Below are 16,149 nucleotides of genomic sequence, written 5' to 3'. Positions count from 1 at the left end.
AGAAGACCCAGTGTGGAGTGGTGCCAGCTGGTACAACTGGAATGATGATGATGATGATGATGATGATGAAGAGGAGGAGGATAGCATGTAATTAATAAACTGCTCTTTAGAGAACAGCAACATCTGAGAAGCAGATGTAGATTTAAAACAGCTTGTTCTTTTCATGTTTTGCTTTTTTTCTTCAAACCAAATCAGTGTCTCATATAACCAAGCTGATCCTGCTTCAGAAATAATGTACTTTAGGACCATTAAACACAGTAGTATTCACTTAATGGCACTGAAGTTTGTTAGCCAGTGTCACACAGTGCAAATCTTCAGCCTTTACTGCAAAATAATCTCAGTATACCACTATTGCATTAGTGCAAAGCTGCCATTTAATTACTGCTTTGCAAATCAAGCTTTGCTCTGTGGTGACTGACTACAGGTGCTGAATTGTACCCTGATTCAAACAGCAAAGAGTACATGATTGCTTCAATAGCCAGAGGTAAAGAGCAGAAAATGGGGGCAGAGAGTAGAAATGGGGAGACCAGCACAGATGAATTTGTGTCTGCCTTTAAGTGGTTCCTTTTTGTTCTAGTCATTGCTTGCAGAAACCAGCTACAACCTCTCCTTGAAGAAACGGCATTTTTCACATCTGTGACTTGCTCACACCCTGTTCCCACACCAGCACATTTGACCAGTGTGCCCAGGATTGCCTCCTGTTGTGCTGAGTGAAGACCTTTCCCCAGCAGGGAGGATGAAGGAGTCCTTCCTTCCTTGGCATCCTGGTCCCAGAGCGCCTGCAGGCTGGGATGGCCAGAGGGCACTGCAAAGCTGCTGTTTGTACACACACACACGTGGGGGTTCACCTTACAAATCAAGGCTAGCTCATATTTGTAGCATCAGTCTAAAAGAGGACAGCAATAGCCAGCATGGCCAGCATTTGACTGCAGTGTTTGTATCCAGTTCCCTGCCAGCAGTTGTATGTGCAACCACAAGGTGGAAGAGCTGCTTTATTTATGGTGCCTTCTCAGCTTGCATGAAATGCACACAACTGTGTAGGCAAGTTTTATTAGTGTCATTATTTAATTGTTACAGTAGATCAATGCCCAAGGGCCACTTTCAGGACCAGAAGTCCTTGTGTTAAGTGTAATGTGAGCCAGTCCACAGTCCTGCACTGAGCTTCCTGCAGGCAGATCCCTGGGCCCTCAGGGTGCTTCAGGAGATCCCTGTGACCTCTCTGAGAGTGCAGCTGTACTGTGAGTCCCCTTGAAGATCATCACGTGGGGATGTCCCTCAGATCCTGCTCAGATGGAGCAGCTGCAGCTCCAGTGCTCTGACAGAGTGTTCCAGGGACCAACCACAAGCGTGACATGCTTGACATCCCCTTTGCCTGCCACCCCCATGCTGTCTCTCAGGCTGTTTGACAGGTGCTTGTTAGATGTCCCTAAAGATTTATTTATGCAGGTGGATGGGCTCTAGGGGTGGTAGCATGTGTGAAACAAGTCACTAAGTGGAAGTTCATGGTCTGAATGACAGCGTAGGAGCACAGACATAAGGATGACCTCCAGGAAACCCTGAGTAGACAACATTCCTAAAGTAAATTGATTGCTACCAACCTAAAAGAGACTTAGCTGGTAGCTCCTTTAAGCCAATAGCCAGACTCTATTGATTCCACAGAGCTAGAATCTCCCTGGTAGTCTGTAATCAGGAGAAAATCTCCCAGTCTGAGGAGCCCCAAGCAGCTGCTAGTTACAAGTGGTGCTCCCCAGGGCTCCACACTGGGCCAGTTCTCTTAAATATCTTCATCAAAGATATCATCTGGTCCGGGGGGTGAAGGCCACCCTCAGGAAGTTGTAGAGATGACCCCAAGCTTGGTAGGAATGTTGATTTGCCAGAGAGGACACCACAGAGGGGTCTGGACTGATGGGCCAAGGCCAATTGCATGAGGTTCAATGATTGTGAAGTGCTGGGCCCTGCACTTGGATGTTTCATACCTGTGCCTGTTCGGAAAAAAAATTCCAATTTCAATACCTAAAATGAGATATCCAAACCATTGATTAAATAGAATACATCAAAAGAAGTGAGGTTAATTTCTCTGCCAGACATAAGGCCAAAATGGCAATGGACAAGAGCATTTCCAATATCATTATCAGGACATGAGAGGTTAACTGAATATCTTGCTACTGCTTTGCACAAAGTGTTTTGAGTCCTGAACTCTGTTATGACTCACACCCCTATTTCTCAAATTTGTTCGCCCAGGTGCTCCTAGAACATCATTTTATTCCATATATTTATGGCAATTCTTAATAAGGTATCTAAAAAACTCTACAACACTGTACCTTTAACGAGCCATGCTCCCAGCTGGCAGCATTACAGCAGTGCTTGCTCAATAATGAGGATCCTGATTTCTGCTTCTGATAAAAGAGACCTTCTACATAACACACACTTTGTGTACCACAAAGAGTCAGTGGCTAAACCCTGATCTTGTCAAAGAACAGCAACAAAACTGCAGTAGGAGTACTGTTTCATCCTGCATCTTCTCATGAAACCTCAATATTTCAAGTAGAAACAAAAAGTAATGTGTAGTTTTGCAATGAGAGCAGCACTATTGATTCAGAAAAAGCTCTGTAATAAAGCTACCTTCTGTTTGCTAAACCATGCCATGGAGGGGACAAATTATGACAAATTATGGTAAAATTATGCAGATCAGCCAACAGGGTCAGACAGATACTTACCACCAGCAGCTCATGCAATATGGGCAGTTGAAGTATATGCAACAGGAATGAAATGATTTTACACCCTTCCCTGGGGGATGCAGTGCTGGTGACTGCTGGCCACAGATCTCCAGACCAGATTGATAATGGCTGGTTCTCAGCTGGCAGCCTGCAAACTGTACCTGCTCAAGGTGAACCAACAGGTGAATATGTCAGCAAGACTGGAAGGCCTACAGCTAATACAAGGATAAATGCTTTGTACCATTTAAATGCTTCCCATGTGTTCTCTTCCAGCTTCTTCAAGGTTTCAGAAGCCTTCAGCATGTTTTTTTTTATGTTAAACCCCTCCTTTCCCCCATAGATTGGTTATTTTTCATGCCCTACTTGTTTTTCTGTGGCTTATCTAACTAGACTCTGTAAAAAATGATAATAGACCTAACAAAACCAAATGTTTTCATATTTCTAGGTATTAAGAACTAGCTTGTACTTATATGATCTGTTTTTCAGTCATCAAATTATTGACCTGGAACCATTGTTTAAAAAAACCCAAAAACCCAACAAACAACAGTGTTTGGAACATTAAGGAAAAAAATGCTTGTCTTGCAAATACTGATGCCAATTTCCCTTAAGGGCCCACAGACTAGTAACCAGATACATATAGCTCTGATAATGGACCAATTTACATAAAAATCACTGCCAGCTTGATTGTAACATTCCCCATGTGGAAATTGGCCAGGGCTGGAAATCACCACTATCAACCTGAGAGCCTTTACACCTTTGCAGAGACAGCTTTTGGCACAGAGCCTTAATTTCATCTAGAATTTTATGAAGCATTAGCAAAAATACCTTTTGTGCTGCAACCACATTGGACCTGTGTTTGGGAATGGAAACCTACCAACAGAGGAGGTGTTTGGTTTTCAAGTCAGCAAATGTTACCTGACACTGGGTCCCTTTAGTCCAGTTGGGGAGTCCTGACAGTGGTCAAATAACAACGTGAACATTGGACTTCTGCATCAGCTGTTGTGCTTCAAATCAGTGTTTGGATATTGAATTTGAGTAACCTCATGCACCCAGGGCTGTGGAGTTGCACACAAAGCTGTACTGGTGGGGTGCACACAGAGTGAGGCTGAGCTCTGCCTGTAGCTGCATGGCTTTTTCATGCAAATTCAACCTGTAATACACTGACATTGCTGCATGCAGTAATTATCATGTGCATGCTTGAAAAGAAAATGCTGTACATGTAAAATTCTCCTTTTGATCCTGGAATAGAACTGATTTCTGTTTATTTTATGGATATTTGAAGCTCTTGCTGAATAATTCTGTGATTCTTTCAATTTTGATCTCTTGACAACATCAGCTTTTAAATCTAAACTCTTTGTAAACTACCTTTTGAGCAACTGTCTTTTTCTTTCTTCTGGAATTCTGAGCAGCAGCAGAAATTCATCAAGTAAATTGTCTTCCTGGCTTTAAAACCAAATCTGAAACCTAAGCTGTTCTGTTTGGTACATAGTGAATGGGCTTTGATTTGATTTTTATTGTATTTCATTCAAACTTTGTTTTAAAAATCTCCCAGGGACACTTGCATGAGAAACACTTTGCAAGTAAAACAGCATTGTATTTCCAGTCTCCCATTTTTAAAGTCTCTCCATTATTGTAACATTTTTGTCATGCTTGCTCATCTCCATAATAATCCACTGTATGGCAGACAACTGCAGCTGTTAGGTCATAGAGCTAGATGTCTCTGTAGGTTTTTTTTAATGGATTTTTTTTTTCCCCATACTACAAAAGGGTTTCAATGTGTCATTAACCCAGTGACCAGCACTTCTGCAGTCAGCCTGTGGGCTGTCCCCAGGCAGCTATATTTCCAGTGTTCTCTGACTCCAGTTTTGTCTCAGCTGATTTACTGACATGGAATTTGGTGTAGCTTTGAGATCCCTCAAAATGTCATTATGGTTTAAATTGAGCAGATGATCTTTATGGGTAGTTCAACAGTGAGTTTTATGTTGAGCCTAGTAGTTAGTCCCTTTAGAATTTATCCACCCATATTTTTCAGTGGAACAATGGTGACTTTCAGCAGATGGATAATTTCAGGTTTGGATTCAGGCTGGGCATACAAAATGTATTCTTGATATCTCTTTCCTTGTAAAAATTGCAGTTTAAATCCAGACTAGATATAAATTACAATATATCATTTCTTTTTATTTACTTTTGATCACTATTTACCTCTCAGTCTCAGAGAGGGCTTTTTTAAATGCTAACATTTAACAGGCCTGGTTTGATCCGGCTTCTATTGCCATCATTGGCCAAAAATCCTGCTGGGTCACATCCTCTGAATAGACATCCCTGTGGATCTCCTAATGCACTTTATAAAATGCATCCAGTAAATCCAATAACAACAGAAATATGATTAAATACACAGTGAACACATGGCTCCAAAAAAAGCAAGTTAGAGCTTCACTTTGAATTTTTACTTACAAAGATTTACTTTCCTTGTGAAAGTAGGCCATATAAATCTTTATCAATATTTACTTAGCTCAGCTAGGGAAATAAAACAGTAACTACACCCTGATCTGTGCAATATCAGAGCAGTACAAACACATTAAAGTCCTCCTTAAATGCAAGTGGGCAGGACTCTGGCCAGCTAGAGAATTGCTAACACGCCTGAGTTTTACAGAGGTACATGCCAAGAGGCTTAGCAGCCTTCAGTGAACATTGCTGTTACAGCAGCCTGCCTGAAATAAGAAACAAAGAAATCAGATTAAAGACTGAGCTGCTTAGGGCAGCAGCATTAGTATGGCAATTTTCCTGGCAAGAGAGCTGTGATTTTGGGCATCAGATGGCTGCTTTATGCAGCAGTGCTGGGTAGCAGCGGATTCCTCATCCCTTCTGAAAAACACAGAACAATAACTGTCAGGAAGGTTTTATCATCTGTGAATCCTGGAAAGGGGGTACATTTCCTGTTCCTGTGGTTTTGTTCATCTGCTATTTGGCATCTTTGTGTAAGAGCCCAAGAAGCCATCAAGCAGTAAGCTATTAATGCACCAGCTATGACAGGCTTTGGAGCAATTTCAGTCTTTGTGTAGCCTCTGACTGTTTGTCCCCTCTGAGCACTCCAAAGAGCTGGCTTTACAGTGGGCTGGCTCCAAAGCTGAGGTGAATGCTGGTGCATCCAGGCAGCCTTTGATAAGTGAATTTTCAAGTGGCAGTGCTGGCACAAGCAGCTGCTGTGCCACACACCCCTCAGTGAGCATTTGTTCTCTCTGCCTCTCTCTGTGCTGTGCTGCTGTAAGCAATTTGTAGCTTCATGGCAACATGGGCTACAAAATGATCTGACTGCAAAATGCTTTTTCAAATCCTGCAGATGAACTAAAGAAAGATTTAGTCTTTTTTATATTCATTTAGGAGTTCTGACTGCAGCATGAGTGAATACCTTAGTTAGCTTCAGCTGAGCCTGATAATTAATGAGAGCAGTGAGCATGTAACAGCTTGGGCTTCAGCATGGGCTGTCCAAGCCAGCTAGAGATCACACTGAATTGCTCTGACAGCTGGCACCTGCACTATTGAATCTTCTTTGCTAATCATTACATCTGGCTTGGATACATCTATTCAGCTAAAAATCACATCTCACAGCAGCAAGATTGCCATAGCTTTGCCTGAATGGAGGTGTGCTCTTTCTGACAGAAGAAGGGAGATGAAGTCAGACACCTTTAAAAGTCTCTTTTCTTCTTACTTTTTTACATTCTTACCTTTCCCTATACACTTTATAGTGTACCTGTGGACTATTCAAGTAGTTAAGTGGGCAACAAAACCTTAGAACATGTCATTACTGAAGGATGCTCAAGGAATAAGCAAATTAAGAGCCCCTTAAGTTTTAGTTAGTTTTATTTAGTTCAGTAGCTAAGCAAGTAGATGCGACATTGTTCCAGCAATATTGTAAAAAATGTATTTACTGCATATTCTGTAGGTGATTCCTTGGATGCAGCAGGGCCTTTTAGTGGCTAGTTAAATCAGTCACAGATTTGTTACAGAGCTCCCCAGAGAGCTGAATCTTTCCTATAAAACATGTGGTAGATCATCTGAATTCAGGTCTCAGTTACCCAGTAAATCTACTACAGTTCTGCAAAGCACCTTCTCTTTTTTTGCTTCACTGTGACTGTGTCTAAGTGGAGTGCTTTATTAAATCAGATCTGCTTTGAGAAAAAGACAGTTCATTCATCCTTCTAATTACTACCTTTCAAATTTAGCCTCAATTAGTGACCGCTCAATTTGCTGAGATTAGTTCTGCCTGTGTCCAAGTGAGACTGGCTATGGAGGTACATGTAATAAGCCCTACATTCCTCCTTCTACTTAACACAGCAACAATTAGATATGTGCTGTTGCTTTTCTGTGAAGGAGTAAACGAAATGCCCTTGTTGTCTGCAAACACCCAATCTCTCATTTCCCAGAAAAGCTCAGTTTCTGAATGCTGGGGACAAAATTGTCACCAAAAATCACGGAGGTGAGAGCAGTGCAACAGTGTTATTGTTCTACCTCTGTAAAACACTTTCTGCTACGTGGATCTCAATATAAAGTTACAGAGATGTGAGCCCCTCCCTCTAAACACAGGAGGCAGCCCCACAAAATGCTTAGGGATGTGTTATTATAATTGTTTCACATGGGTGAACCTGGGCAGAGAGACCAGATGCCCAAGACTAGCAAATGGAGTAATTGAACTGAAAACACACCCAGAGAGGCTCAAACTTCTGATCAGTGCTCTAGTTACAAGACATCTCCCTGTGATCCTCCTCCTCATACTGGGAAGCCTGCAAAAGCCTATTGAATGGGTATTATAGCTTTTTATGTTTGCATTCAGCAGTTGTTTCAGCCACATTTGAAAGGAATGAGTCAGGAATTTGTGTATGTGGGAAGTGGTTTCCTCTCACATTACTGCATGTATGGATGAAATACATTTCTTCTACTATGAAGCTGCTGAATGGGAAAATAAAGTAGTGCAGCTGACTGGCACTTTAGTGGCTATACTTGGACCCTGATAATGAAAAGCCAGTGGCCTTGGGAGGCTGGTTTGGACAATGCATTCCACAGAAAAGCTGGTGAAATCACTTGTATTATTATAAAGAATGAACTAGAAAAAGAGAAAGTGGAGAAAAAATACCAATATTAAAAAACCCCTGATAAATTAGAGACCCACTTCTTTAGTGAAACCTGGCCTGGCGGAAAATGCAGGAGGAAATGTGGCTTTAAGACATGAGCTATAAAGAATAATGAAGTTGCCTCCCTCTGTGCTTCAGGCAGTTTTTGTAGCATCCAGTGCTCAGGAATCAGAGATAATGATAATGGCTTGGCCTGCAGTCATTACAGCCATGGCACGCACAGTATGGGAGGCATTTAACGTCAGACTCAGGGCACCATGCAGCGAGGGCAGGGCAGGGCTGGCTGGAATGCAGGTCAGCTCCCAGCCTGGTCATGGCCACAGCATCTGTGACATTTCAGAGCAGGCAGGTTTCATCTGGTACGAGAATAAACAGCAGAATTGGGACTGGGGCTAGAACCTGCCCAAAAATGAGTGTGCACAAATCCAGGGAGCTGACGTGATCTTCCTTGTGTCCTTCAATGCTGATTTGATGCTGGAGCTATTCCCAACTTCTGGGGAACTGGAGGAGAGAAAAAGGAATTTAAGGACTGGTCAAATAAGTGGGCTGAGGAAGAAATGGGATTAGGGGAAGAGAAACAGAAGAGACTGCTTAAAGCTATTGGGTAAACCCTGAGGAGAAAACTTTTTGAGAAAACTTCTGAGGAGAACACTACAGCCAGCATAAAATTGGAGAAGGAAGAAGACACAGGGAAGTACTAAAAGATTTCCCCATTTGTTCCTTAGCTCATCAGGAATTTAAGGATCTTTTTGACTTGAAGCCCGGAATAGTTCAAATTATTTAAAGACCAACACTTCTTTTTTTAAAGTACTTTGATGAGTTAGGCAGAAGACAGAGTTGCCAGGTATGCTTTTTAAAAAGAATCTTACTGCTGTCAGTAAAGAACTTCTAAAAATAATGTTATACATATGTATACAAACTACATAGGACATTGTGGAACACTTAAAGCTAAGGTGTAAAGGTAATTCCTTAGGCAGGGCAGAGCAGCCTGTCAGGATCCACAGCTCCACTGTGGATCCCTCCAGCAATGCCAGCATGCAGCCCCAGCCTGGCCTGTGCCAGGGGTGATGGGTGAATCACTCCAGGAAACACCAGGCAGGGCAGTACACACTGAGACATTCACTGAGAGAGAAGGAAAGTGTATTTCTGCCTACTTTCTATGTATATTTTTTGCCATTTCCAAATATTTCCTTTGCTTTCAACCTCTACACATCAAATGATAGCAAATTGCAAATGTACTAGTTCCAGCTGAGCACAACTGGGGGTGAAATAGCTTTCCTTTGAAGCTGGAGCTAGAGTCCCCTTGAAAAGCTGTAGGGAGAGCTACAGACATTTGCAAATGAAAAATTAATTTCTGACCAGGTGATTCAAAGCATTGTGATTCATGAAACTTATTTTCAGAGGAGCTACATAATCCATTAAGAGAGCAGGCAGTGAAAGGGACCACCCCCGTAGCTGACAGCAATCACCAGGTATACAGCTTATTAAAAGAATGCCATTATCTTCCAAATCAGCAGAAAAGCAACATAGATCTTTATGAATATATCATAATATTAAAAAATATATTCTAGCTTCTTTTATTTTTTCACTGATCATGGATCTCAGTACACATCTCAAGAAGAGGGAAAAAACCACCAGAATCAGGAGATCCAGGGCCAAATCCACCACATGTTGTAACACTCTGGAACCTCTTCCCACCTCTATTGTCACCTTCTTTTACAGGTGCTCCCTCAGCCTCTTACCTGGAGCATATTTTGGAGGGCTGGTAGAAGAGCTGACAGCTCTATGTGCACCAAGGCAATATTTATTTGGCAGATCAAGGCTTTCTGAGTGGCAGTGTGTGTCTGCTGGAACACAATACAGACACTGCCCCATAAATTTCAATACTGCACACATGCAAAATGCAGTGTGTGTGTTTGCCTGCAGTGGGCAGGGACTGAGACCCAGGCAAGCAACCCCAGCAGTGCTGTGTGAGGGTGAGGAGTCGGATGCCTGATGGTTTCCTGTTTGTCCACAGGCATGAAAACAGACATGAGAAATCTGCAGGGATCTTTATGAAGTCAGTTATCTATGGACAAGTTCAAAATTAAAACATTAGCTGGGGTTAAAAATTGAGAGCTCCAATTAGCTTTTTGTAGCATGTCACGTTTTTGCTTTTTTCCCTGTGTACCACGTAACCAGCTACCATTCCAACATTTTTCCTCATGTATGGGAACCAGTGAAATACTTCAGCCCCTCCTGTGAAGCTGTGGTATATGCTTTTGCTCCATAAACCCCCCACCCATTTAAACAGCTGGTAGCTTCCAGCACTGCTTGCATTTTAGAGTTATGGATGATGTAAATTCAGCCTTGATGAAACATAAGTTAACTGCTGCTCAGAAGGAAAGGGGCTGCAGTAAAATATTATTTCAGTGATACCCACATTTGGGGGAGGTTGGAGAATGCATACTCTGTAATTTTTTTTTTTTTTTTTGTATCAGGTTTTGTCACAGAAGAAGTTAAGACTCTTAAGGACTTTGACAGCAATGTGAGATTACCCATGGACATAGCAGAGCTGCAGATTGTTATACTCTCAGAGGGATGTTGGTTGAGATCTATGCCTCTCAACAAGCATGCTTTCTGCTTCTGCCTACCTCAGACAAACTGCACTTTCAAATACTGGTTTGGAAATTTAAGTCATCCCAAGGGCAACCCAGGAACTGCATAGGGCCCACATAAAATTAAGAAGTTAGTGCCCCCATTCTAAATATTTAATCCAGAAAAAACCCCAAACATTCCCCTGCTTGATAAATAGGGCTAGACATTCTGACTTGGGCAGAAACACGTGGGGGTCCCCACTGGCAGCCAGAGCCCGTGGGCAGCAGGAAAGGTGATGCTCAGTGCAGTGAGGGAAGGTCCCTTGGCCCTGGAAAAAGCCCTGGTAACTCCCAGTGCAGCTCAAGCTCACTGATTGCAAGGCCAATATAGAAAATGAATGTCACTACTGTCCTCAGTTATCAAGACAGACCTTCTCAGAGTATATGCTTTCCTTCTATCCAGCTCATTTAATATCTGTCTTAAAAGCAAAACATATGAAGTGAGAAAGAAACAGCCAGCTCAATACTGGAATAAAAGTTTAATTGGAGTGTGCCAGCTGAGTTTCACACACATGGTCAAATATTACTAATGAAAGGCTGCAAATATCTCCCTTCTTCCCTTGAAATATTCCAAATAGACTGTCCTTTAGGGAGTGAAATCCAGTAGATTAACCCAGGCTTTAAACCACAAGGACTGTAAGGAATAGACCACAGAGCAGAGACCAAAGATCAAAAGAAATCCATTTAAAACAAAAAAAAAAACAACAAAAAAAACCCCCCAAAAAACAAACAAAAAAAAAAGGCAAAAAAAAGAAAAAAGAAAAAATAAGAAAGAAAAATCAGTAGATACAGTTGCAGTATTTGATGTTTCACAAGGAAACCCTTAATGGATGCTCAAGAGCATTGCTTCCAGCTGCCTTAAGAGCCTTGCAGAGAAATTAAAACAAAATTACCTTTATTTCACAGTAACAACAAAAGTCAAGGAATTTCCAGTACTGGATGGTTATTGATTGGAAGAACTTTCTACTGATTTTGTTAAAAAATTTATTAAAGCAGAGTTTGCCTTCTTGATCTTACACCTACAACTGCATTTGATGACCAGAGGGGTTGAGATTTTAGGAACTGGTCACTGATTTGTAGTTCAGAAGTTCATGGTTGTCACAACTCTGTTTAGGCAGATGATAACCTATATGAGCAATGGAAAGAAAAAAGGATGGCTGAATAATACAGAAATTATGCAAACACAAGAGTACATCTTTAGGCTGTGGCACACATGCTGATGGGAAATGCAAAGGGAGACAAGCAATTAGCTGTAAGGCTCATGGATTTACTCCTTTTCTATCTGTTTTCCTTAATTTCTTCCCTTCAAATCCCTTCTTGTCTGAGCATTCCTCAGTGTCCTACAAGAGTTATCAGGAAAAATTAGTCCTCCTCCTTCTTAGAGTTTTTACATGACAGCTTAATATTCCCACTGGATATTTATAGAATAATTAATGAATAACACAAGTCAAAATTGGGGAAAGGCTTTTGGATCATCATCTCTCTCTGCCATAAGCAGAGCACTGCAGTCAAAAAAGCAACAAAAAAGGCTGGCATTTTTGCAGCCTAAAACATGATTGAAAGAGAAAATTGAGATGCTCTAAAATACAAATCCTGGAAGTAACTATGGGTAAACTACCTGATGGACTCCCTCATTTCTTTGCCTTTTTTTTTTTTTGTTCCACTTTTGTTGCTGCTTTTGTAGTTATCAAAAGCCACTTCTTGCTGGCAATGATTATTCTGATTAATCTCACACAATATCATAGTTTAGTCTTATGTTTGCCTCTGGCATGCAGTCTGCATTGCAGCATGCTGCCATTTACAGCTGTGGCCCAAGAGCACCATGAGATTTCCAGTTCTCTTGTCTGCAAGAGATACACTGCAAGGCAGGCACCAGAGAACTGATGAATAGTTACTGGTAATTCAAATAGGAGAGCAATTTTCATTCTAACCTACTGTCTTCAAGCCCTACAAAGACTAACTCTGCCTTCAGAAAAACTGTTTGAATTGTTCCTCTTCCCTGTGATTATAACCAATTCTGTTGGTAGAGAATTAGCCTTATTAGCCTCCATTAAAGCTATTATAGAAACATTTATTGTTTAGCATATCTCTCCTTTTCCTGTAGCTGCAATGCTGGTATGCAGATAGAGCTGGTCTCATTTATTACTTTTTAGTTGGCATCCCCTTATTCGTCTCTCAAGGGAAGTTTCCTAACTGAGCTCTAAGATCCTGGTCATACCAGGCTTTGTAATAAATAGGATATATGTGAAAATTTAGGATTCTTCTTGTCTTTGCTAGAGACTGCCTACCAACCCTACTGAAAGACTCATTTGTGATTTGCTGCCAAAGGATTAGTTTTCTGCCAGCACAGGTTCAGGTCTATTAGCAAAGACAGGATGTCTTGACTGTAGTGTCTGTGCTTTAGATGGTGTTTGCAGGAGCTGGTGTTCTTGGCTAATGGACCTTGGCTAATGGGATTTTGTTTCAAACAAAGGCTTTTCTATGTTTTACCTTTGCATCAGTCAATTACAGTCTGGCACTTGTTTTTCATCAGCTGACCTACTCTATTTCTTAGCTTCCTGGGGAGATAGTAGATCCAAGTGGGATGGACAGCAAAGGAGGGATTTTGCTGGCTAGAGCTTTCTGCCATGTGCCTGCTTTGAGCTGAGCCCTGGGCTGCCACTGTGCCTGTCAGGCAAAGAGTCCCAGCAGCTCAGGCTTCACCCAGCACTGGAGCTTGCACAGCCAGACTGAAGATGCAGAGCCACACACAAAGGCTGGACAGCCTTGGCTTTCAAGCACAGAAGTGCAGAGCACCAGGACTATCAAATTAAGCATCATCAGAGAAGCACAGCTCAAAGGCAATTATGTCCTTAAGCACATATTGCCCTTCCCTCTGTGTGGGACCCAGCTGTGATCCAGAGCCAATGCAGCATTTGCCTCCCCAAATTCTTCAGTCTCTGCGGAATCTGGAAGCACTGAGAGCCCCTGAACTTCTATTGGTTCACTAAATCTGGAGGAGGAGGGATCAGATCCCGTGGGTTCAGCCGAGCCACGAGGCACACGTCGTAACTGTCGTGCATGAGGACGTTGGTGGCCACCACGTTCCACTGGTTCTCCCACGTGTCCAGCTCCAGGATCTCCTTGGTGATCACTTCGTGACGAGCTGAAAAACAAAGGCAACAGCAGCAGGGGGCAAGTCAAACAGGATCCAAGAGGTTTGGGCAGTTGTTATTATGAGCTTTCTGAAAGGGGAAATAAAAAGGTAATTTCTGTGGTATACTGACACTGCCAACGTGCAGCAAATCAAACAGTGCAGATGGAAATCTCCACAGTGCAGTCACTCCTCACACTCTGGGTGCCAGGTGCAGAGACAAAAGCATCAAGTGCTCCATCTTTGTACAAGTATGCAGGTGGCAGTTTATCCTGCAGTCAATTGTCAGATGCTCATCTTTTAGAGACAGAGTTGCCTCTTGTTCACAAGCATGCCTGCATGCAGTGTGTTCTTTTCTTTGCCCCAGCCAAGATGCTATTCTCAGGCTGCAGGAAGCACTCCAATACTATGGCTTTTCTTGAGTGCACAGTCTGGACATCCTGTGATTTAGGGGAGAAATAAAGACAGAAAAAGCCCCCAAGGCTCTAGATGCACTTTAGATGTTCTGAAATGAAATGCTGAGGAATTTGTCATGGACAGGCAGGTTAGAAGAATGCCATTAAATCACAGCCAATCTCCAGACAAGAAGCTTTTTACAAACAAAACATAAAGAATCACCATGAAGCAGAGAACCAGCAGTGCTATATTAAAATTCTTACAAGACTACAAACCCTTCCTTTGCTAACAACAGTCCTGAGCTCTGCAACAATTGTTACTCATAGCCAACCTTTCTTAAAAATAAAACATCTTTAATTTCTGCTCACTTTTTCTTTTCATCTTAAAGTTGCATTCTCACAGCAAGTAACTTTAGCCTAAGTTTTCCTTATTTTGAGCTGAGGACATGCATGTGCTTTGTTGTCAGATGAGCCTTGGGGAAGATGTATTAAAAGCCAGGTCTCAGACTTACAAGAACAGACACTTCAAGGGTACCAGGATAAGAACAATCATAGCAAGAAACATTGAATGCTCAATGCTGTTTTATTGAGTCTCAATAGACTGGTGACAGGGTAAAGTTTACAGGCTCCAGAGTGAGATTCCCATTCAGCTATCCCTTATAGGAACTTTTTAATAAAAACCAACCCCCAGCAACAGCCCTATCTCACACCTATCAATTGCACCTCATGGTTTGGGCACTGCCCTTATGTGCAACAGACACTAAAGGATTGAAGAAGGGCAAAAGAATGAAAGCAGAAGAGCACCCAGAGACACAGATTGTTTTTCATGTTGGAAACAGACCACATATTTCTCCAGGGGACAGCAGCTCTGGGGGTTGAGTGCCCCAGGACAGTGCTGGCATGGTTTAGGTTCCATGCAAAATTGGTGTTGATGTTATAATGATGCAGTGTGGTGGGATTTAAAGCCCCCCAGGCTCCCCTGCAGGGAGGAGCTTTGGGATGTGGGGATGATGGAAACAAGACTTCTCCTCCCAGGAATGGCTCCTTGCTGAGTGGGTACAGGACAGTTCTGTTTTCAGCAGATCCTGAATATGCACGAGATCTGTGGATGTTGCACAAGTTTTGTGGACATTTCTGCACATTTTTGTCGTGCTTATCTAAGGAATCCACTCACCACCCATTCACCATCACCCTCTTTCATCTGGATACAGGAGGGCAGCACAGCTTTTCTGCCCCAGCTTCCACAACCTGTTCTCATTTCCCCCCTGTTATGTCACAATTTATTGTGGTGTAATTTTTGTTGGTCCAAAGCCAGCCCTCTGGGACTCTCATGGATGTCCACAAGCTTACTCCCCAGGAGCTTTGAGTGAGATTGCAGGATAGAGTCTCATCTGAACACTCTTTGTTCCATTCCTTTTTGTGAAACAGGTTAGGATGGATTGCTTATTGAACCTAGACTTTACAGGAGGATAATAATACATTGGAAGACTGCAGCCATTCAAGACAGAAGACAGCAAACTGCTGAAAAAGCCATTTACATGTGAAGAGAGAAGACACAACTGAAAAAGAGCAAACAAATAACATGTGCCACTACAGCAAACTCCTGTATGACCCTGCAAGAGTCAAGAGGTTTTTCCTGAGGCAAATGCAGGAGCACAAGCAGACCAAAGCTGTGACACAGGAGGCTCCTGTCTCTGTGGTTTTTTATTAGATAATCTCTTTTATGCAATAAATTTTTATGCCTGGATTTTCTTTGGCATGGATGATGACAAAAATGAGACAAACACAGGAAAAATAATCAAATGCTGGAACCAAGACATTCTGTGAGTGATTGCAACACTTCAGAAAAGGAATTCATAATTAAAACATCAAAGGCAGGTTCAGCAACCCTTCTTTACAAGCCTTGCTGTGTTTTTTCCTGACCTGGGTGACTCTCAACCTTTATGTCCCTTGTTTCCCTTTTCTGTGGGATATTCTGACTGGTTTTGTTCCACACTAGAAATTCTGCTTTGCAGCATAAGCAGTGTTAGTTAACTGTTAACCCTTGGGAGATAAAAAGAGTCAAGGGAAGCAATAACTTCTCTAGTCTTATCTTGTTTAAAGGAAATTAAGCAGCAGCCTTTAGATGAGAAAGTTCAT

The 16,149-nt window shown here is 42.1% G+C and overlaps 1 protein-coding gene across 1 annotated transcript in view; it reads right to left on the bottom strand.

The window, feature by feature from the left end:
- Positions 1–10,942: 10,942 nt before the first annotated feature.
- KBTBD12 (kelch repeat and BTB domain containing 12) overlaps positions 10,943–16,149 on the bottom strand; it is a 31,296-nt gene continuing 26,089 nt past the window's right edge. The window contains exon 5 of the mRNA XM_071439663.1: positions 10,943–13,627. Coding sequence (XP_071295764.1) covers positions 13,458–13,627 — 170 coding nt within the window. The 3' untranslated portion in view covers positions 10,943–13,457. The remainder of the gene's footprint in view (positions 13,628–16,149) is intronic.

The sequence above is a fragment of the Agelaius tricolor genome, unplaced genomic scaffold (assembly GCF_023055355.1).
Source record: "Agelaius tricolor isolate 1412-34295 unplaced genomic scaffold, bAgeTri1.0.p SCAF_14, whole genome shotgun sequence".
NCBI lineage: Eukaryota > Metazoa > Chordata > Aves > Passeriformes > Icteridae > Agelaius > Agelaius tricolor.
Note: the sequence above shows the minus strand (reverse complement) of the source record. Positions and strands in the feature narration are given on the sequence as shown.